Source organism: Schistocerca gregaria, chromosome 8 (genome assembly GCF_023897955.1).
Source record: "Schistocerca gregaria isolate iqSchGreg1 chromosome 8, iqSchGreg1.2, whole genome shotgun sequence".
Taxonomy (NCBI): domain Eukaryota; kingdom Metazoa; phylum Arthropoda; class Insecta; order Orthoptera; family Acrididae; genus Schistocerca; species Schistocerca gregaria.
In genome coordinates, this window is record NC_064927.1 from 209,628,466 (window position 1) to 209,652,299 (window position 23,834).

The 23,834-nt window shown below is 40.0% G+C and overlaps 1 protein-coding gene across 5 annotated transcripts in view; it reads left to right on the forward strand.

Annotated features, from left to right (window-relative positions):
• LOC126284810 (ankyrin-1) overlaps positions 1–23,834 on the forward strand; it is a 151,316-nt gene that overhangs the window by 74,847 nt on the left and 52,635 nt on the right. For all 5 annotated transcript variants that reach the window (XM_049984004.1, XM_049984006.1, XM_049984003.1 and 2 more), the window contains exon 6: positions 13,219–13,486. In XM_049984004.1, coding sequence (XP_049839961.1) covers positions 13,219–13,486 — 268 coding nt within the window. The remainder of the gene's footprint in view (positions 1–13,218; positions 13,487–23,834) is intronic.

Here is a 23,834-nt window from a genome sequence, read left to right on the forward strand (position 1 = left end):
CAAACAGGCACTATTCCACAGACCTAGTCTGTAAAAACATCTCCCATGCCATTTTCTCACACACCCTCAATCCTTACACCACCCTAAAGAACCAGCTGCAAAGGATTGTCCCCTTCATCACCCAGTGCAGGAATAACTGAACCACGTCTTTCTTCAGGGCTTTGATTGTCTATATCATGCTCTGAAATGAGGGACATTCTACCCAAGATCCTTCCCACCCCTCCTAAAATGGTGATCTGTCGCTCACTCAACCTCTACAGCATTCTAGTCCGTCTCCAGCTCCCAATCCCATCCTCTTGCCATAGAGTTCATATGCCTGTGGAAGACCCAGGTGCAACACCTACTCAATTTACCCATCCAGCACTTTCTATTGCAGTCCTGTCAAGTGTGTATCTTATCCCATCAAAGGCCAGGTCACCTGTGAAAGCAGTCATGTTGTCTGCTTCAACCATTGTGAAGCTTTTTATGCTGGTATGACCAGCAACCACATGACCAGCCCCTACCGAACTTTGGCCAAGAACAAATTAGACTACCACATGGCACAACAAGGAGCTGGACATAACATCCCTTTTTCAATGGCTGCTTTACTACCTGAGTCATCTGTATGCTTCCGTCCACCACCAGCACAGAGGGAGTTATTCTTGCAACACATTCTCTGTTCCCGAAATTATCTTAGCCTCAATCTACAGTAACATAGTGTCATTCCATCCTCCACCCAACAGTGTCTGTCCCCCTCCCCCCCCCCCCCCCCCCCTCATCCTGTCACCTTCCCCATTTTCACATTCCCTCACTCTCTTTGTGTGCAACCCTCTGCTGTTGTACCTGCCTGTCCTATCCCCTTCCCTGCTTATGTTCTTTTCTTATATCCATATTTTCCCCACAGCTCACCACCTGATACTTTGCCTGGCAATTCCTAGTCCCTGCACGCTATGCCACACAGCACTCATCTCCCCCTCCCCCCCTTCTTTTCACATACATACACCCACACTATGCTATCTTCCTCTCTTCCCTCTTCCTCCACTGCAGATAGCTATTCACATTATAGCTGCATTCCGGTCATATATGCCGAGTGTAACTGTTGTGTGCGTGAGGGGTACTTGTGTGTGTGTGTGTGTCTGTGTGTGTGTGTGTGTGTGTTTGCTGTAGAAGTATTTGTCTGAAAACTGCAATGCATAACAGCCTTTTCATTGTGCGTTTCTGCAATTGTGAGGGTCATCTTTATTGTTAATCTCTATCTACATTTTTCATTAAAAAAATATATACCATAATATGCTTCAGCCACAGCCAGCACTGGAATCTGTCAGTTAAATGTAACAAATGAGATTTAATATTTCTGCAAGAATTACAATAATACATTTATCGAATCAAACAAAGACAATGGAATGAGTCATCTTTATGGTGAGTAACATTGTACCTTTTTCCTGTTGTTGATAATCCAACCTGGAGTTTCCATTGTCTAAATAACATTCCAGATGGACAATTGTATTGACTAGTGACAATGATCATGGACTCATAGAATGACTTTATGCCACTAACAGAAAACACTATATGTTCAGATGCAAGCAATAAACATGCCTTTCTAAACACTCCTTCAGTGAAATTGCAGATTGTTTTGCCAATCTGGAGAGCTATATGGTAACATGCTCAAATTGCAGACCTATTAGTTGAGTCTCTCGAATCGTAATGCAGTGAAGAAAAGGTGACTGACTGTATGCCTCCATGTGAGCCCTAATTTCTTGTACTTTATCTTCATGGTCCTTATGCACGATGTATGTTGACGGCAGTAGAATCGTTTGCCACTCAGCTTCAAATGCTGATCCTCTAAATTTTCTCAATACACTGCATCTTGTCAGCTCATATTTATACTTGTACCATGAATTATTGCTGTTTAGTGAGGCACCCTATGTTAAATAACAATCTGTGGCCATTAGGTGGTGTTAAATGTGACTGGACATGTCATCTCAAAGTTCAAAGTAAACATACAATCATTTCATAAAAATAATCTATAAAAATGTGTTGGAATTTTTATCTACACAGTCATTTATTGAAATATAATCTGTAAAAATAATGAATTGGACTTGTTACATTAATATGTAGACTTTAATATTAATTTTTAAACATGCAATCATTTCATAAATAATAATCTATAAAAATAATAATATGGACAGTTGTGTTGATAAAAACGGTTTTAACATGGGGCTTAAAACTGTATAAGGCAAAGCTTAATGTAACTTTTATCTTTACTGTAAAATATGTAAAACTGTATTGCAATTTGTTTCTTTTTGTAAAATAAGGACATAAAACATAATGACTTTAATATTAAAATACATAACAAGTGCCGGCCTATGTGGGCGAGCGTTTCTAGGTGCTTCAGTCTGGAACCGCGCTACCGCTACGGTCGCAGGTTCAAATTCGGCCTCGGGCACGGATGTGTGTGATGTCTGTAGGTTAGTTAGGTTTAAGTAGTTCTAAGTTCTAGGGGACTGATGACCTCAGATGTTAAGTCCCACAGTGCTCAGAGCCATTTGAACCATAACAAGTACTTTAACACATCAACAGGAAAAGAACTGCAGACTCTAGTATTGTCAGGGTTCGTTTCAGAACAACATTTTTCCACACAAACAACCTGTCATTTGCTGTCCCTCCCTTCCCCCTTTCCTCTTGCACACTTTTGCATGGGTTAGTTTTTGGTACTAATTATGATACACAATGTATATGGCTATCTTACAGCTGTGGCACCCCTGGAACCCTTCTCAGCTCGGCACACCAAACAGCGGCTTGTTCCCCTTGTGCCTTAAACTGGCCCTGAATATTGTCGCCATTTTATGGCTGTTGTGTTTACTTCTGGTGTCGATGCTGCAAACATGGCCACATAAACGTGAGGGAAGTAATGACTGTCATGACTTGGACAGCAAATTTCTTCTGCAGTGATGCTTTCAAACACTTCCAGTTAAAGCTATTGTGATGTGCCATATAACAGTGAAACATGCTGGCAGAGTTGGAGTAAAGTCCTTTAACTATGGGGCAAAAGAGAGAAAATTTACAGACTTAAATTGTAAGCCTGTTGCAGAACTGAAAAATGAACAGTGGATAGTAGATTTGGCCTTCCTCTGTGATGTTATGCACCATATGACTGTTTGCATTTAGCATTGCAGATTAAAAATGTGTTGATTGCATAGATGTATGTCTGCAGTCAGGACTTTGAGATGAAACTCCATTTGTGGAATAGAGCTAGGAAATGGGAACATTGGAACAGAGTGGAATGTTGAACAGTATCAAAATATACTTACTGAACTGATCCATGAATTTTAGATTCATTTCTGGGATTTTGAAAGTCTTTACACTTCCCTTTTTCATTGATGTTGATAGTGTGGAAATTGAGCTACAATTAGAACTTATTATCCTGCACTATGATAGCCAGATGTGTGGTAAGTGCGATAATAAAATTAGTCTCATAGAATTTTATGAGACTTATTCTCAACATAAACTTCTGCAACTTTACAAGTCTGCAGCTGTGATTATGTTATTGTTTGGTTCTACATGCTTGTGTCAGCAAGTATTTTCTACAATGAAGAGAATGAAATCTATTCACAGAAGCTCACTGACAGGTTTCAACTTAAAAGCCTGTCTTTGAATGGGCAGTGCTCCAGAAGTGCTACCGAACATGGCTGCTTTAGCGAGAACAAAATAAGTAACTTTCATTTACATACTGTGTTTTAATGTTAATGATTAAGAAAATGGTCATGAAGTACAAGTTAGCTCAATTTAAATTTTGTCAGAAATGCACAAATCATAAGAAATATCGCATTTTATGCTTCCCTGCCCCATGTCCTTCGCTTTGTCAAAATATTAAACAAGATGAAAGTTATGAAATTTACTGTGGAACACATTAGTGAGCCACTCCAAAGTGATACATCTTAGCATAACGTGATGTTAGCAGCCATAGAATTGTACTAGTTGACTACCGTTTCTCTTATGAAAATATCTCATTCTGATTACTCACTCACTTCTGTTACCATCACCTCTCCTTCTCCATCATTAGTTTCTGCAAGCCAGCTGGGTGCTGACTGCTGTGAAATGAGTGCGAGCCACCTGAGAGGAGCATATCAGTGAAACATCCTGCTTTAGAACATGGTCTAATCCCATACAACTAAAATCACGAAAAAGTTGTTCTGTTGCAATAAAAAGTTGGTGCAGCAGTTTGAGAAGTGTCAAGTGAAGGAGGATGATAATGTCAATAAATGATATATTCTTGTGCGTGTAATAGAAATATATATTTCACAAAAATACAATTTCCTCCTTGTTTTTGAAACACACTCATAAGAGCAAAGTGGCAGTGCACAGGCAACAGTTAAAACTTATTTACAATTCATTATTTCTTTAACTTGCAGAAGCATTGAAGTATTTGAACTGAAGTGTTGATTGCTGTTCTTAGAACACTTTAGCATAATGTTTTTGAATTTGAAGCTTTATTATTTCTTAATGTTTTAAGATAGTATTCAGTATTAGTTTTTCAGTCTTCCATGGCTGTTGTCATTCTGAATAAAATAATTTCGGGTAGTGGACCACTTCACTGTAAACTACTGAAGCAACTAAATTGCCAACAATTCAGCCAACTTGTTGCAGCAAGTTGGTCGAAACATCAGCAGTTTAAGTGCTTTAGTAATTTATAATGACATGGTCCAATACTCAAAATTATTTTGTTCAAAAAGCATTCAATATTATTAAGTCTATGAACTTTTGCTGCTGCATGGAAATACTCTGTTGATTTTGTATGAATGAGATTGTGGAACTCATGAGTTGTACTTTATTGATTGGTAGTAGCTTGTGACAAAATTGGTTTGCTGCCTCTTCTCATCAGGTCTTGCAATGTGAAATTATTAGTAGAAGCACTGAATGGCAGCTTTTAATGCTATTTTTCCCTACACATTTCTTGATGCTATTTGTTTATTCTTCAGGACTTACTGATTTCTTTTTTTTTCTAAGTGAGTGAGGAGATGAAAGTGCCTGTGAAACAATGTCAAGGACGAAACTTTCACCATGAAAGAAAGCATTTTTTCTCATTAGGGGCAAATGAAGAGCTTGTAATTACCAATTGTAAACTGCGACATTGGGAATATAATGGACAGAAACCAAAATGAAAATAATTAAATCTCCAGTTTCTATGATTTTAAACATTTTATAATGGAAGATAAAGCAGGACATAGAAACAATACATAGTAAAACAAAGATGTATAGGCATCAATAGAAGAGAAAATCATTCTGAACTATAGACCCAGAGGGATGTTGCAGGAAAGTAATTAGAGGTGTAAATAATCTTTCACATCCTCCTCAACTCTAGTGCAGTGTTTCTCTTGTTATATGTTCATTCTTGAATTCAAAATGCTGCAGTAACACTATGAAATTCATAATATACCTTGAAATGAAACTGTTTAAAATTGTCCACACTCATCTTTAAAGTCCATCTGCCATCCACCTGATTTCCATATTGTTCAGTCCCATTGTTCCTTTGCTAGGGCCTTTGATTGTCTAGATCGTAATATTTTACTTGGTAAATTAAAATGTTATTGTATCAAAGGCATCCCTTTTTCATGGATGGAACTGGGGATTACAAGAATAAAACTAAATTTTGCGTGTCTCAGAAAGTTTGATACCTGGCCTGCACCTATTCTTGTCCTAAATAAATGATTTACCAAAGGCACTGAAGGACTCTTTCCAAATGTGATGTTTCATAATGTTATTAATACACTGATAAAGTGGCCCAACACACCCTTTCAGACAAGGAGAAACGTGGAACAAGCTTACCAAAATGTTTGTTATAAACCAGTCTTATGACATACAAACAGGATTGCCAACTTTTATCTTAAGAAGGAAGAATTTGATTATTGCTGATAAACACATTAAAAGTGGAAAAAACATGCTGCATTCTTGTATTGTAAGTTTTCTCAAGTCCTACTTATGATTACTAGAAATAGAGATCAAACTCCATGTGTAAAATTTCAGAGCAGCCGATCAGATAATAAACTGAGGTGGCACAGGCGTGGGGATAAGTGTATCATAAAGCTCATTTCAGCTTGATTTACACACTGAAATTTCTTTAATTTTGTTGATGTGCAGATGGGGTTGCTAGCATACTTTGCACTCTTTCTTTCAGTACTGTCCTGCATCATAATTTAACCTTAGGTGAAATAAATAGGTATTATGCAGAAGTGTGCAATAAGTATAGCGTGTAAAGATGATAACCATAAGCCTTACAGAAGCCTCTTCAACAACATAGGGGTTCTTACACTTTTGTGCCAATGCATATGCTGTCGGAAGGTAATCACCAGAGTGGATTTAGGATGAAATCTGCAATTCACAACCCCAACACCAGAAGTAGAAATAATTTTCATTTAGACAATGCTCTCCTCTCTAGGTCTCAGACTGGAGTTATATACCGTATTTACTCGAATCTAAGCCGCACTTTTTCCAGTTTTTGTAATCCAAAAAACCACCTGCGGCTTAGAATTGAGTGAAAAATGTTGGTAGGTGCCGCCACAACTAACTTCTGCTGTCGAATATATGTAGCACTACACAGGCATGCTTTGCAGGCACGAAGATAAATACTGGCACCAAAACCTCTGCAGTAAGTAAATTTAAAAAAAAGGTGGAAAACGAGCTTTTTTTCCTCCGTCCCGAGTTTTGACCACTGCATTTTCATACATTATCCATCGAAATAAATACAAATTCTGCATTGTTCATCTTCGGATGTTGCAGCGTTTAAATGTACTACGAAAATCTGACTGGCAAGACTGTTAGGGATGTTTGTGTCAATATGGCCAACTCTACATTCTGAATTTTTTCCTACCTGTGGGAAGAGAAGGGTTGCTAATAGGAACTTTTATGAATTGTGACTCACATGCAATATTCTCTTCACCATAAGAATAATATGTATATAAACATTTTGAGACGTATTCTTTCGTGTTTGCTGCTATCTCATTTAAATTCTGTCTGCCTAATAAACTACGAAACTAGAGTGAGACAACAGCAAATGTGGAAGAATATACATATCATGTCATGTTTATATTCGTATTATTCTTATGCCTAATAGTGATACAGTCAGAAATGAAACACGGCAGTTGACTAGATTTTTAAATCTAAGATGACTCTAATTTCTGTGCAGAATGTAATGTACTAAAGAGGAGCCTGCAAAGATTTTCAAACGCAGACAAATTTTCGCTAAACTCTTGTCAGAACATCTTCTATCATATGCAGTCTATTATTTGGTTCTTGTTGATCATTATCAAAGAAAGCAGCAGTGTAAGTAACAACAAATAGCAGTCTCTTGCCATTATTTTGCTAATGAGTCGCTTCCTCTCTCTTTTTTTTTTGTGTGTGTAAGCGGCGGTAGCGCGCACAAAAGCAAGCCATGCTGCGAGCAGCGACAGGCCGTGAACATACATTATCAGAATGCGAGAAACAATGCATGACACAGTACAGTAATGCATCTTCAGCTTAGAGTGGCGTAAACACCTATAACAAAGAGAACTGCACTTATCAGATCAAAGAAAAATAAGCAATCAATTCAAACCAGACGAAGCACGTGAAAAAGGAAGGGTACCCGTATAAGTACGGATGGACACACAGCAATGGCTACCTGGTTAAGCTTAACTGCTAAGCTTACGTCTCTAACCAAACTACTGTAGCTGTATCATCATTCATTCCACCTAAATTGTGTCTCATATTACAATGGACCAACTTTGTTTCAATTTGGTGGTGCTGCCTAAAACTTTTCTCTCCCCTTGAATTTTGAGTCTCAAATTTCAGGTGCAGCTTAGATTCGGGAAATTTTTTTTTCCTTGATTTCGAGTCTAATTTTTCAGGTGCGGCTTAGATTCGAGTAAATACGGTACTCATGTGCTGCAGTGTGTAGATATCAGACAGGGAATTGAAAAGCATACTCACAAACAAAGTAGAGAAATAACTGCCAATGTTATGTAAAGGAAAGATTGCTATTCACCATACAGTGGAAACGTTGAGTCACAGGCAGGCACAACAAAAAAACTGTTAAACAAATAAGCTTTCTTCTGAATTAACTAAAAAACACACACGCACACACACACACACACACACACAGAGAGAGAGAGAGAGAGAGAGAGAGAGAGAGAGAGAGAGAGAGAGAGAGAGAAGCAAATGCAGCTTGCACGCACATGACCACAATTTGCAATGGTGCCACTCATATAAAATGGTAAACTAGTCAATGAATTCCTCTGTCATGTTTCTTTGTCATGTACCAGCTTCCTTGCTTTGGTACTTGTGTAACTGAAGTGTTTGGTAAGGTTATTGTCACACAGTGTAAATTCAGTGGCTTCCCTGTTCACAGTGTCTCAGTAGTTTTTGATGTGGGCCATAATCCTTATTTGCTTGAACATAGTCTTGTGTTTACTGACTAAACAATGTGTAGCGAGTACATATTTTTTTAAAATTTTTATACTTATGGTGATGTTGGTGTTCAGCGCAGATCTATACAATCAGCTACACATAACTGCTTCCACTCACATGGAATATTATGAATCCTTGGAACTTTTAGGCCAAGATTATCTTTTACACGTCAACATTTCTTTAATTTTTTCATGTGGTCAGAATACAGGTTTGATATCTTAGTGTTTAATGTCCTTCATTCCTATGTACCTACCTACCTATTTAGTTTACTTGTCATTGCACCACAGAGTAGAAGTGATGCTATATGTTCGTCCTCCTTTCGTGTGTGACTGTTGTTATGTGTTGGTTTCCGAGGTGGAGTGTACGTAATGTCATTGACAAATACAGTTTCTTATTAATTCTGTCATCAGATGTCACTTGATGGAGTCAAGGTGGTCATTGTCTGATGATGTCCTAGTTGTGTGTATTAGGGTGTTCAACAAAGCTCTCATATCATTTTATTTCCTTATTTTTCTCTGTTTTACACATCTAGTTCCATAGGACCAAAATTGAGGAACAAATCTCCAGAGTCATGGTATATGTCAGTACATGAAATCACAACAGAAAAGCTACAACAAACAAAAAAAGTTTATGAATCCTAAAAAATGACAAGCTATAAGTATATGTAAAGTCAATCAACAAAGTAACATAGTAATTAGCCTATTTTTTTCAAGGGACTCCTCAATAAAATAGAAGGAGTGGCCCATGAGGATAGTCTTCAGTTTAGATTTGAAAGCACTTCGATTACTGCTAAGGTTTTGAATTGTTGTGGCAGCATACTGAAAATGGATACAGCAGAGAACTGCACACCTTTCTGCAGTATCTCTCTGAGAGTAAGAAGACTTATCTCAAAATATAGTACCATATGTCATAAACAAATGAAAATAAGCAAAGTAGACTACTTTTCGTATCAGACTATCACTAACTGTAGTTACTGTTCTAATAGTAAAAATGGCAGCATAAAGTCTTTGAAGAAGATCCTGAACATGGGCTTTCATGACAGTTTGCTGTCTATCTGCATACCTGGAAATTTGGTCTGTCCATTCTCACTAATCATATGCCCATTCTGTGTAAATAGAATGTCAAGTTTTGTTGAATTTTGTGTTAGACACTGTAAAAACTGAGTGTTATTGCGATTCAATGTTACTTTATTTTATACAAGCCATGAAATTATGTCCTGTACTGCACTATTTGAAACAGTGCCATTGTTGCACACAACGTCCTTTACTACCAAGCTAGTGTCATCAGCAAACAGAAATATTTTAGAATCACTAGTAATACTACACTGATGCACCAAAAAAACTGGTATAGGCATGCATATACAATTACAGAACTATGTAAACGGCAGAATATGGCACTGCAGTTGGCAATGGCTATATAAGACAACAAGGGTTTGGCACATTTGTTAGATTGGTTACTGCTGCGTAATGGCTGGTTATCAAGATTTAAGCAAGTTTGAACGTCATGTTATAATTGACAGACAAGCGAAGGGACACAGCATCTCCAAGGTAGCGACAAAGTGGGGCTTTTCCCATACAACTATTTCATGAGTGTATTGTGAATATCAAGTATCCGGTAAACCACTAAATCTCCAACATCACTATGGCCGGAAAAAGATCCTGAAGGAATGGGACCAACAACGACTGAAGAGAATTGTTCAACTTGACAGAAGTGCAACCTTTCCGCAAATTGCTGCAGATGTTAGCATGTGAACCATTCAAAGAAACATCATCGATATGGGCTTCCGGAGCCGAAGGCTGACTCATATACCCTTGATGACTGCACAACACAAAGCTTCATGCCTCACCTTATCCTTTCAATGCTGATATTAGACTGTTAATGACTGGAAATATGTATCTTGGTCGGATACGTCTCATTTCAAATTGTATTGAACGCTTGAATGTGTGTGGGTATAGAAACAACATCTTGAATCCATGTACCCTGAACGTTAGCAGCAGACTGTCAAGCTGTTGGACGCTCTATAATGGTGTGGGGTGCAGTTGGAGTGATATGGGGCCCGTTATATGTCTAGATACGACTTTGACAGATGACAAATACGTAAGTATCCTGTGTGATCACCTGCACCCATTCATGCATATTGTGCTTGCTAACAGACTTGGGCAATTCCAGTGGGACAATGCAACACACCACACATTCAGAATTGCTACAGTGTGGCTCCATGAACACTCTTCTGAGTTTAAACACTTCCGCTGGCCACTAAACTCCCCAGACATGTCCATTATTGAGCATATCTGGGATGCCTTGCAACGTACTGTTCAGAAAAGTTCCCATCCCCTTGTACTCTTACAGATTTACAGACAGCCCTGCAGGATTCCTGGTGTCAGTTCCCTCCAGCACTACGTCAGACATTAGTCGAGTCCATGCCACGTCCTATTGCAGCACTTGTGCTTGCGCATGGGGGCTCTATGTGATATTAAGCAGGTGTAGCAGTTTCTTTGGCTCTTCAGTATAGAAGGAATATCATGTATATAAATAAGGAAAAGAAGTGGCCCCAGCAGAGATCTTTGGGGGACCCTTCCCTCCCTCCTTCTCCCATGTAACCATGCCCACTTGGACCCCATATCATAGTCATGAAGAATGACCTTTTGCTGTCTCTTCTTGAAGTAAAAGGTGAACCAATTGCTGGGTACTGCCTATATTCCATAATGGCCCAACGTCTATAGCAATATTTTGTGATAAAACTACCAAACACTTTAATTAAATCCAAAAAGATGACTACCATTTGGAACCTTCGTTTCGTCTGTCCAGTACCTTACAGAGAAAAGATAATATGGCACTTTCAGTTGTTAAACCATTTCTAAAACCAAAATGTACATTTGACAGCAAGTTATGTGGAATGAAATGATCAATTATTTTTAGATACATGACCTTTTCAGTTACTTTAGCAAACACTGCTGGCATACAAATAGGTCTAAAATTGCCTACCTTCAGCACTACACCCCTACACCCTACACCTTAGCCCCAACACTCGCCCACCCCTCTACCCCTACCCCCATGCCTCTGCCTCCTACCCCAACCCCCAGCCCCCACCCTGTCTCTACCTCCCTCCAATACCACCCCCAACCCCCACCCCTGCCTCTACCCTCCACCCCAGTGCTAGCCCCACCCCTGACTCCACCCCCCACCCCAGTGCTAGCCCCACCCCTGCCTCCACCCCACATCAATGCCACTCCCATTCCAACTCCCCCAACCCCGCCACCTCCTCCACCCACTGTCCCTGTCCCCGCCCCATCCCCAGCCCCCACGCTCTGCTCCCACCATCGCTCCCCGCCCTTTGACTAACATTGAGCATTTGACAACTCAGCACACATCTTTACTACTTTGTGTGCACCTGTTTACTGTTCAGTGCCTGATTAGTGTTGTTGATGGGTAGTCTATCTTCATGCCATATTTATATGAAAGTTAAAATATTAAGATATCTACACTATGTAATCAGAAGTATCTGGACACCCCCAAAAACATACTTTTTCATATCAGGCGGATTGTGCTGCCACCTACTGCCAGGTACTTAAAATCAGCTATCTCAGTAGTCATTAAACATCATGAGAGAGTAGAATGGGGCACTCCTCGGAACTCACGGACTTCGAACGTGGTCAGGTGATGGGTGTCACTTGTGTCATATGAAATCTCCACACTCCTACTAAACACCTATAGGTCCACTGTTTCCAACGTGATAGTGAAGTGGAAAGGCGAAAGGACACGCACAGCACAAAAGCATACAGGCCGACCTTGTCTGTTGACTGACAGAGTCCGCCGACAGTTGAGGAGGGTTGCAATGTGTCATAGGCAGGCATCCATCCAGACCATCACATAGGAATTCCAAACTGCATCAGGATCCACTGCAAGTACTATGACAGTTAGGCGGGAGGTAACAAAACTTGGATTTCATGGGTGAGCAGCTGCTCATAAACCTCATATCACACCCCTAAATGCCAAATTACACCTTGCTTGGTGTAAGGAGCATAAACATTGGATGGTTGCACAGTGGAAAAACGTTGTGTGGAGTGACAAATCACAGTATACAATGTGGCGATCTGATGGCAGGGTGTGGGTATGGCAAATGCCTGTTGTATGTCATCTGCCAGCATGTGTAGTGCCAACAGTAAAATTCATAAGTGGTGGGGTTATCGTGTGTCCATTTTTTTTTCATGGAGGGGGCTTGCACCCCTCGTTTTGCATGGCACTACCACAGCACAGGTCTACATTGATGTTTTAAGGATGTTCTTACTTCCCATTGTTGAAGAGCAATTTGGGGATGGCAATTGCATCTTTCAACATGATCGAGCACCTGTTCATAATGCACAGCCTGTGGCAGAGTGGTTACACGACAGTAATGTTTCTGTAATGGACTGACCTGAATCCTATAGAACACTTTTGGAACTTTTCGGAACACCAACTTCGTACCAGGCCTCATCGACCGACATTAATATCTCTCCTCAGTGCAGCACTCCGTGAAGCACAGGCTGCTGTTCCCCAAGAAATCTTCCAGCACCTGATTGAACGTATGCCTGCAAGAGTGGAAGCTGTAATCAAGGCTAAGGGTGGGCCAACACCATACTGAATTGCAGCATTACTGATGGAGGGTGCCACGAACTTGTAAATCATTTTCAGTCAAATGTCCAGATATTTTTTATCACGCAGTGTATATAAAAATGAGACTTTAGACAAGTGGATGAATCAGTGTGGGTGACAACAGTATTCTCCAAGTCTGATGTTAAAATGGGTTTCCTGTTACAGTTGTGGCGCAGAGACTCGAGTGAGGACAGCAACGCAGCAGATGACAGTTTTACATATTGTGTTCCTCATTGGACGTAAATCAGCAGAAGATACCTTGCAAACATGTAAGCTGCTGCTGGATCATGGATTACGGGAGCTGATTAATGAGCCAGACTCCTTAGGCAACACTCCTTTACATGGTCTGATCGTGCGATATGCCCTTGAGGAGGCACGGTATGGCTATGACCATGATAATCAGCCTTGGAACAAGTGGGATGTATTGCACTTGGTAAGCAGACATTAGCAGTTTTTCTAGCATTCGATTAATTGTTATGCTCATTATTGCTTGGGCTTGATTGGTACTAACACCATATTATTCTCTACTGAAGCATGTTACTGATACTCTGCCTCTTGCGTATTGTGCCACTTTATTTTTTTAAACACTCCACTTCGACATTTTATGTTAATATTACTGAAAAACAAGCAAATGGGCATCTATCTGGCCCTGCATTCTCAAGAAACTTGTTGTGAATGGAAAAGGATGAATGATTAATGTTTTCAGTTTTTAAATTTAGTGGTTATTGTGTCTGCTGCAGACCAAATAGACCAAAATGAACAACAACCTGTCTCCACAGAGAGTGGAGTGAACTAAACTTGTGTACAGTTAGTGAAGGAGAAACCTGCAATTGTATGTACTCTTTTTACCTGTGGGCAGAGTTATGTAACACAGTTTTCATAAATTCCTTCACTGTATAAGATGCAATAAATATTCCAGAATTAGAATAAAAAATGGCTGCCAACAAGAAAGATTTTTTTAATAGATACCCGCTGTGTAGTGAAGAAATTTGTCACTTAATAAAGGCAAGTCATCCTTTCAGAATATACTGATGAAGTAGGTTCATTTTGAGCAGTAATATACGACAGCTCACTGGAGGAAAGATCCATATCTGAAAACTGGAAATTTGCACAGATCACATCAATACACCAGAAAAGAAATAGAAGCAAGCTGCTGAATTGTAGACCCATCTTATTGAAACTGATTTGCAATATGATTCTGGAACATATACTTTGTTCCTGTTGACACATAACCAGCACAGATTCAGAATATATTGTTCTTGTGAAACATAAATGGTTTTTATATAATAGAGGGAAACATTCCACATGGGAAAATATATCTAAAAGCAAAGATGATGTGACTTACCAAACAAAAGTGCTGGCTGGTCGATAGACATACACGGTACTGTTTGTGTGTCTATCGACCTGCCAGCACTTTTGTTTGGTAAGTCACATCATCTTTGTTTTTAGATAGAAATGGTTTTTAGTTTCACATGAAGTAATGAGTACTGTTAACAGTGTTCTCAAGTTGATTCCATATTGATAGGTTTCCGTAAGACTTTTGACACTCTTCTCCACAAGCAGCTTCTAATCATCTTGCGTGCGTGTGAAGTATCATATCTGTCTGTGATGTTACAGGCTTGTAATTCATAGCCTCTCCTCGGTAGCACCTCTTCCTCGTTGCCTTGAATCTTAAAGTTCACCCAAGTGTCGACTGTGGTGTTAAAAAATATACATGACACCATATGTTTAGTTGACGTTAACTTGTATATTATTCCTTGCTAAGTTCACTCATTTATTACGATGACCTGATAGAATAAGTAGAAGTTTGGACCCACAGAAAATATTGCTGCATACAAATTTATAAAAATATATCAACACTATATGTCATCTGTGTTATGATTCCTCTCATTTTTATGAATGAGTGCCATATTGAAAAGCAAAATGGATAAAATTATTAATCAATGCTGTATGTCCGATGATTCAGAAAAATTTAAGTGGCAATAGTAAGTAGTTAAAATTCTAATCTAACAGTGATTTTAATGTAAATCTGTGATGGAAAATGGGACTGCTTGAGAGCTTCAAGTTTAATTATTATGAGAGGCAATTAGTTTTTAGTAATATAAAATACTATACAGGAAAACTGAGATGCTTAACTTTCAAGTGGGTTAGTATAAGTTCTCATTCTCAAATATAAGTACTAACTCATGGTACTTTTGTATGTAACTTCAGTTAATCGTAACTTAACAGTCCCTACTGAAAATTGCTTACACAAATGGAATCAAACCACTTGAAATAAGAACCTGAACAATAAATTCCAGTGAAATGTGGTCTGAACAATAACGTGAGATTTTCAAGTTGGCACTACATATTGCTAGGTAAACATAATGAAAAAAAGATGAAATTCAGTGAAAAAATTGGTTATTTTGGGTGTAGAAAAACATGACAGATGGAAAGAATGATAAGTCATGTAGTGAAACAGAAGTGATGTGTGGTATTCCCCAAGAAAACATTAATGAAAAAAGATAAAAATTTTCAAAAACAAGTGGTTATTTTACTTAATAGAAAAACATAAGAGGTGGAAAGAATGAAAAGTCATGTAGAGAAACAGAAGTGATACCTGATGTTCCCCAAGTAAGCATTATAGGCCCTCTGCTGTTATTAATGTTGGCTATAGGAGACAATCTGAGCAGTCCTCTTTAGATTGTTTGTAGATGAAGCTTTTGTTTGCCATCTATTAAAGTCATCAGAAGATCAAAACAAATTGCAAAATGATTTGGACAAGATATCTGTATAGTGCTAAAAGTATGAGGGGTGTTTAATAAGTAATGGAACACATTTTTTCTTAAAGCTGGTTGGTTTTATTCAGAATTCCAGTGCACCATGTTAATCTTTTTTTGGCTACATAAGCCTATTTTTCAACATAAGGTCTGTTCTGTGTGACGGCCTTACCCCACCTTACTGGGAGGGCTTGTATGACTGCATGCTGTCATTCTACTGGTCGACATTGGAGCCAATGTCTTGCTGCATTGATAACCTCCCAACCATCAGCACACTGCTTCACATGGAGTACAACCTTCATTGGGCCAAACAGATGGAAGTATGAAGATGCGAGATGTGGAGTGTAGAGTAGATGAGGAAGTAAAGTACAATAAAGTTTTGTGAGCATCTCTCAGGTGCACAGACATGTCTGAGGCCTCGCATTCTCATGGAGGAGAGGAAGATCATTTACATTTTTATGGTGATGAATACAGCGAAGTCATTTCTTCAGTTTTGTGAAGGTAGCGCTGTAGGAGTCACAGCTATGTACAGCCTGCCATCACGTGGGAGATCGGACAGGTTTGCTTGATCTCCTTGTGATGATGATAGACACCTCACCCAGTGACTCACCATTCTTTTGTTTACTGCCAAGTCTCAGTAGACCTTATGCAAGCACCTATAAATATCTGTGATGCTATGGTTTCCTGTCAAAAGAATCTCAATGCAACTCTCTGCTTGGGACACCCCCCCCCCCCCCCATTGCAGATGCCAATTTGAAGCTCATGTGTGGCATCTACACCTTTTGGAACTTCATGAAACTATAGGGACCGAAGCTGGAATATTCCATGATGTCCCACAGCAAATTCAGAATTTCTTATCCAAAATTTGCTAAGGAAAAAAAAAAATCCATGATGTGTTTTTTATTGAATGCCCCTTATAGCTATTGATCTTGACCAATAAAAAAATGCTAACCCTGAACAGTAAGAAATATGAGGTCCTCCACATGCACATGAGTACAGCCCCCTATCCCAGAAAAAGGGGGGGGGGTGACGTTATATTTTGGTTATATAATTAATCAAACAAATTTAAAGGTTGTTATTCAGATAAATATCTCAGGTTACAATTATGAACAACTTAAATTGAAACCATTATGTAGAAAATGAGGTGGGTAAGGCGAAATAAAGACTGAGTTATTTTGGCAGAACACTTAGAAGATGCAACATATCTCCTAAAAAGGCTGCCTATACTATGATTATCTGTTCTCTTTGGGAATATGTCTGCATGGTATTGAATCTTTACCAGACAGGATAGACAGCAGACACTGAAAAAGTTCAGAGAAATGCAGCTCAGTGTCTACTATTTTGAAATAGGAGTGAGTGTCATGGGTATGAGTGATATGGTATGTGATTCCATTTTGTTATCAAAACAGATGAAATGTAGAATAGCTAAGCTGGGACCATTGTATTTAATAATAATGTGAGGAGATTTGTCGATTGTGAAAATAGTCGCAAGGACACTGATGATGACATATTTTGTTTTTGTAGACATCTGTGCCACATAAGGAAAATTTAAGAGCACAGGTTCCCTCAACAGTCACATTGTTCCCTGAAATGGTTCACCTTACCGTCTGCCCTAGGTGATGTGACATAGGCCATAGGGCGAAACCCTAGACTGGAGCTTCTTGATTTTGTACACATGCATGACATGTTCGTTCCACGTGTGTCCAGTTATATCCAGCAAACATAATAATGCAATCTGAAAACAATCTGCAGGATATTTGGGGTGTGTGAAGTGTGGGTGGGTGGGTATATCATGAGTGGAATTCTTCCTCCTTGTTAGCTCATTGCCCTTTGTATCACTCAGTTGGTGATGTAAGAATAAGAATGCTTTAAATGCAGAGTGAGTCCCCCAACCACCACTGCACCGCCAATTGGTCCCAGGGAAGTAGTGGGTCCCGCCCTATGATTATGGCTGCTTTACAAGTGAGTATATGAAATTCATCAAGGAAACTTTGCATGGTGTCATTCAGGGCTTAATACTCATGTATCTACATCTACAGCTGTACTCTGAAAGTTACCTTAGGCATGTGGTTGGGGGAGCTTCTGGTACCACTGTTATTTCCCCCCTTTTCTGTTCCATTCATAAATGGAATGTGTGAAGGAAGACGGTTGGTAAAGCTTCCCGTGACATCCAATTTCTCTTATTTTCTATTTGTTTTATGCAGTCATTCCACCTTAGGTTTCTCTGAATGGTTACTCTGAGGTATTTTACAGTAGTTACTGTTCCCAATAATATATCCTCAATAGGATAATCAACTAATAGTGCCGGCCGGAATGGCCGTGTGGTTCTATGTGCTACAGTCTGGAGCTGAGCGACCGCTATGATTGCAGGTTCGAATCCTGCCTCGGGCGTGGATGTATGTGATGTCCTTAGGTTTGTTAGGTTTAATTAGTTCTAAGTTCTAGGTGACTGATGACCTCAGAAGTTAAGTCGCATAGTGCTCAGAACCAACTAATAGTGGATCTCCTTACCTATTTATACACAATACATTACATTGATTTGTGGTCAGCGTCATCTGCAGTCTGTGCACCAATTGTTGAGTTAGTACTGGTGCTAGATTTGGTCACTGATGTTGAGAAGAATGCACAAGTGCTGGCTATTCAGAGTTGTACAGTTTCATGGCTGAACCATGGGCATCTGAATACAACGTGATTTGGCAAGACCCTCTGATGACTAAAGCAGTGATGAAACTGAGTGCGCATTTCTCTGCCCGTGGTCTTAATGTATCTAAAACTTTCCAGTTGCTGATGTTGCTATTCACACCCCATGACAGTTCCTTGGTTATTTTTGTCAGTTTGCCATTCAGGTTTGTTTGTACACTGTTGACTGTTTGTGGCTTCATTTCTGAATTACTCTCCATATGTCCTTTCAAATTTGTGTTTGATTTACTGTAGTCCACTCGGTTCTTTTCGGCCACTTACTGGTTATCTCTGAAACTGTCTAGTGGCATTCCCAACCTAGGTAGTGTGTTACAAAAGTGATGACAGGGTTGATTATCACATGCAAAATAGCTCGTAACAATGATTCAAAACTTTATGTAGCTTTGTCAGAATCAAATAGTGCTGCAGTAACAACAGCAGGAACAGATGCTGTTGCAACAAAACTACAGCAGGAGGAGATCCGGTAGAATGTAGAGCTGATCCGAACCAGGGCACCTGCCACTCGACCACCTGTGGTGCAAATTTCACTCCCATCCCCATCATTTGCAGTGTTTGATGACGCTCTAGGGCTATGGGAAAACTACCTGTGTATATTTATGCTGTGCTGAAAGGTGGGAAACATATCAGATTCTGTAATCCAGAACACTCTGTTACTTAGCAGTATGAAACGGTTCAAAAGCTGCGTCCATGCACAGACCCTGAGGCACTAGAATTTACTGTACTGTTGCAGTTTGCTAAGTGAGTATTTATGCCATTGAACTCATACTGCGACAGTACAGTAAATTCTAAAGCCTCAGGGTCTGTGCATGGACGCAGCTTTTGAACCGTTTCATTCTGCTAAGTAACAGAGTTGTGGAAAGTATTAAAAGCATATTGCATTGTAGTAAGAGCTATATTTTGAACATATGCAAAACTTTATCACTCTTCGGAATTTTGCATTCTTTTAAATTTGGCATGCTTTTTTCATTGCTTCTGCAACAGCGATCTGACCCATTTTGTGTACCACAGGGGATCAGTACCATCACTTATTAATTTATGTGGTATATATCTCTCAATTTCCATCGATACTATCTCTTTGAAATCATTCCACGTCTTTTCTTCGCTTACATGATCAGATCGGAAGGAGTGGGGACTGTCTCTGAAAAAGGTGTTAATAACATTTTTATCAGATTTTTTAAAATAGATGTACTTTGCATTTCTTTTTGATGGTTGTGGGTGTTATGGTATTCAGCCTAGCAGCAACTGCCTTGTGGTCACTAATCCCTGTATTCATCATGATACTCCCTATGTGTGCATGATTATTTGTTGCTAAGAAGTCAAGTACACTTTCACAATCATTTACACTTTGAGTGAGCTCATGAACTAATTGTTCAAAATAATTTTCTGAGAAAGCATTCAGTACAAGTTCGGATGATGTTTTATTCCTGCCACCGGCTTTAAATGTATAATTTTTTCAGAATACCGAGGGTGGAAGTGAGACTCTACCCATACTATTTTGCAGGAACTATCTACTTCAATTTCACTACAAGGTAAACTACTTGTAACATTAAACACTCCATTGCCAACTGTATTTAATGTAGAATGAGATTTTCACTCTACAGTGGAGTGTGTGCTGATTTGAAACTTCCTGGCAGGTTGAAACTGTGTGCTGGACCGAGACGTGAACTCGGAACCTTTGAATCTGCGGGCAAGTGTTCTGTTTAATCTATCCTTTCTGAACACTGTTAGGTCGTTTGAAAAAATCACTTGAACTTATTTTTGGCTTTAGCCATCTTTCCAAACCTATAACTATGTGAGCTGTAGTGCTTTTTGGAGCACTGGTACTTTCCCAACACAGCTACAACAATTTACTACTACAATACCGATCGTTTCTACAGCTACCTTACTGTGTTTAACTGCCCCCTTTTAGATGGATGCCCTTTCTGTGGGTTTCCTGAGACCCTCTAACCTAAAAACAGCTAAGTCCCTTCCACATAGTGCCCGATAACCTGGTAGCTCCATCCTGTGTGTAGTGGACTCCTGACCTCTTATACAGAACCTGGAAACCCACCACCTGATGGCGCAAGTCAAGGAATCTGCAGCCTACACGGTCACAGAACTGCCTGAGCCTCTGATTCAGACCCTCCACTCAGCTCTGCACCAAAGGATCACAGACGGTTCTGTCAACGATGCTACAGATTGTGAACTCCACCTTAATTTTGCAAGCAAGACTGGCAGTCTTTACCATTTCCGCTAACCGGCCAGAAAGAATCTCCTCCAATCCAAAGTGGCACATGTCATTGGTACCGTCATGGGCCAACACATGCAGTTGTCTGCACCCTGTAGTCTTCATGGCATCCAGAAGCACCGTTCCGACATCCGGAATGACTCCCTCCGGTATGCACACAGAGTGCACACTGGCTTCCTTCCCCTCCTTGGCAGCCATGTACCTAATGGGTCCCATTATGCACCTGATGTTGGCGCTCCCAACTACCAGCAAACCCGCCCTCTGTGAATACCCAGACCTTGTGGGCCAAGAAGCTTCCTCTGGAACAGGGTGGATGATGGCATCCGGCTCAGAGACGTCCTCTGGAACAGGGTAGATGACGGCATCTGACTCAGAGACTTCGTCAGCCACAGATAACACCTGAAACCTATTTGTCAAATGAACTGGGGAGGCCCTATGATTGGCCTCTTGGGAAGTCTTTCGCTACCTGCCAGACTTTGGAATGATCTCCCACTCGACCACGGGTAGGGGATCAACCTCAGTGCAGGCAGTATCTGGGGTGGCAACAGCAGTGGACCATCCAGGGGACACATCGGACATGCTTGATGTCCCTCTCATTCCTGCATCTGACACCCCACAGTGATGCCTCAAGCTGTGTGACGGAAGCCACCACAGCCTGGAACTTTGAGCTAAGCGTCAACAACTCAGCTCACATCTGAACATAGCAATTACAGTTCCTATTCATTTGTGACGAATGGAAAAACTGGTAGATGCGGACCTTGGGGAGGATCAGTTTGGATTCCGTAGAAATGTTGGAACACGTGAGGCAATACTGACCTTACGACTTATCTCAGAAGAAAGATTAAGAAAAGGCAAACCTACGTTTCTAGCATTTGTAGACTTGGAGAAAGCTTTTGACAATGTTGACTGGAATACTCTCTTTCAAATTCTGAAGGTGGCAGGGGTAAAATACAGGGAGCGAAAGGCTATTTACAATTTGTACAGAAACCAGATGGCAGTCATAAGAGTTGAGGGGCATGAAAGGGAAGCAGTGGTTGGGAAAGGAGTGAGACAGGGTTGTAGCCTCTCCCCGATGTTATTCAATCTTTATATTGAGCAAGCAATAAAGGAAACAAAAGAAAAATTCGGAGCAGGTATTAAAATTCATGGAGAAGAAGTAAAAACTTTGAGGTTCGCCGATGACATTGTAATTCTGCCAGAGACAGCAAAGGACTTGGAAGAGCAGTTGAACGAAATGGACAGTGTCTTGAAAGGAGGGTATAAGATGAACATCAACAAAAGCAAAACGAGGATAGTGGAATGTAGTCTAGTTAACTCGGGTGATGCTGAGGGAATTAGATTAGGAAATGAGACACTTAAAGTAGTAAAGGAGTTTTGCTATTTGGGGAGCAAAATAACTGATGATTGTCGAAGTAGAGAGGATATAAAATGTAGACTGGCAGTGGCATGGAAAGCGTTTCTGAAGAAGAGAAATTTGTTAACATCGATTATAGATTTATGTATCAGGAAGTCGTTTCTGAAAGTATTTGTATGGAGTGTAGCCATGTATGGAAGTGAAACATGGACGATAACTAGTTTGGACAAGAAGAGAATAGAAGCTTTCGAAATGTGGTGCTACAGAAGAATTCTGAAGATAAGGTGGATAGATCATGTAACTAATGAGGAGGTATTGAATAGGATTGGGGAGAAGAGAAGTTTGTGGCACAACTTGACTAGAAGAGGGGATCGGTTGGTAGGACATGTTTTGAGGCATCAAGGGATCACAAATTTAGCATTGGAGGGCAGTGTGGAGGGTAAAATCATAGAGGGAGACCAAGTGATGGATACACTAAGCAGATTCAGAAGGATGTAGGTTGCAGTAGGTACTGGGAGATGAAGAAGCTTGCACAGGACAGAGTAGCATGGAGAGCTGCATCAAACCAGTCTCAGGACTGAAGACCACAACAACAACACATTCATTTGTGAATCACTCCTGTTTGAAGCCCGTAAAAATATGTAATAAACGAACGGTGTACTCGCCTTATTAGCAGCAGGAACTCGCGGTGCCCTCTCTCTTATGGTCTAACCAACACTGAGCTGTTCTAACCGAAGCAAACAAAAACTCTGTACGATACAGGGATCAAAACCTGGCTAGATAACAATGGCGGTACTCTATGCTACACTGTTATTAAAATAAAAGGTTGTGCCTAGTAAGCTCTCAAACCAGCAAGAAATTACAAAAATAAACTAGTAACTATACAGATAACTGAAAATAAGACACTCTTGTTTGAAGCTCGTAGTTGTCAGATTACCAGCAGAGAACGACGTCCAGACTATAGCTTTGGAATCTTCCAACCCTGAGCTGAGCATGATAAAAAATATTGCCAAAATGTCTGATATATCAGAAGTGGCACAAAATGTATTTCCAGATTCTCAGTAAATAGTTCAGCTCTTCATCACATGTCAACAACCTAGTTCTCTGGATGACACTCAGGGTTACAACCTAGTTGGGCATCCCAACATAGATTTTAAGAAAAGTTTTTACAACCTAGTTGGGCATCCCAACATAGATTTTAAGAAAAGTTTTCACTTAGTGTTGGGTTAAACCCCATTGATGCTTAAGTCTTGTCCAGACTGTTTGGCATGTCACAAGCATTACCATTGCCCATGGTTTTTCGACAAATGCTACACCAGTTACAGCATGGGCGTTTGACAGCAGTGTGCTAGACCAGGAAAACAGCACTAGGTGCTGATGCCACAGTGTTTGCCAATGTACTTTTGATGGCAGAACCTGACCATGCATTGGTGTTTGCTTTAACTTCCATCTTGGCAAAACCCACCAAGTGCCTAATAAATTCCTGATTGGGTATCAATGATATTACAACTAAATTCCAGGTGGGTAAGAGGCAGTAGTTACACTGATTAACCAGGAAACATACCAGTGTTTTGACTCCCCATCTGCAGCCATTGCCGCACCACAACTTATTTCATATAACCAACAAAAGATCCTTTTGTGATGACAATTTACTGTGTAGACAGAATGTAGAATGGCAAATCACTTTGATGGCTGTAGGTCACTGTTGGCTGTAAATAGTTTTGGTTTACATGTGTTTTCT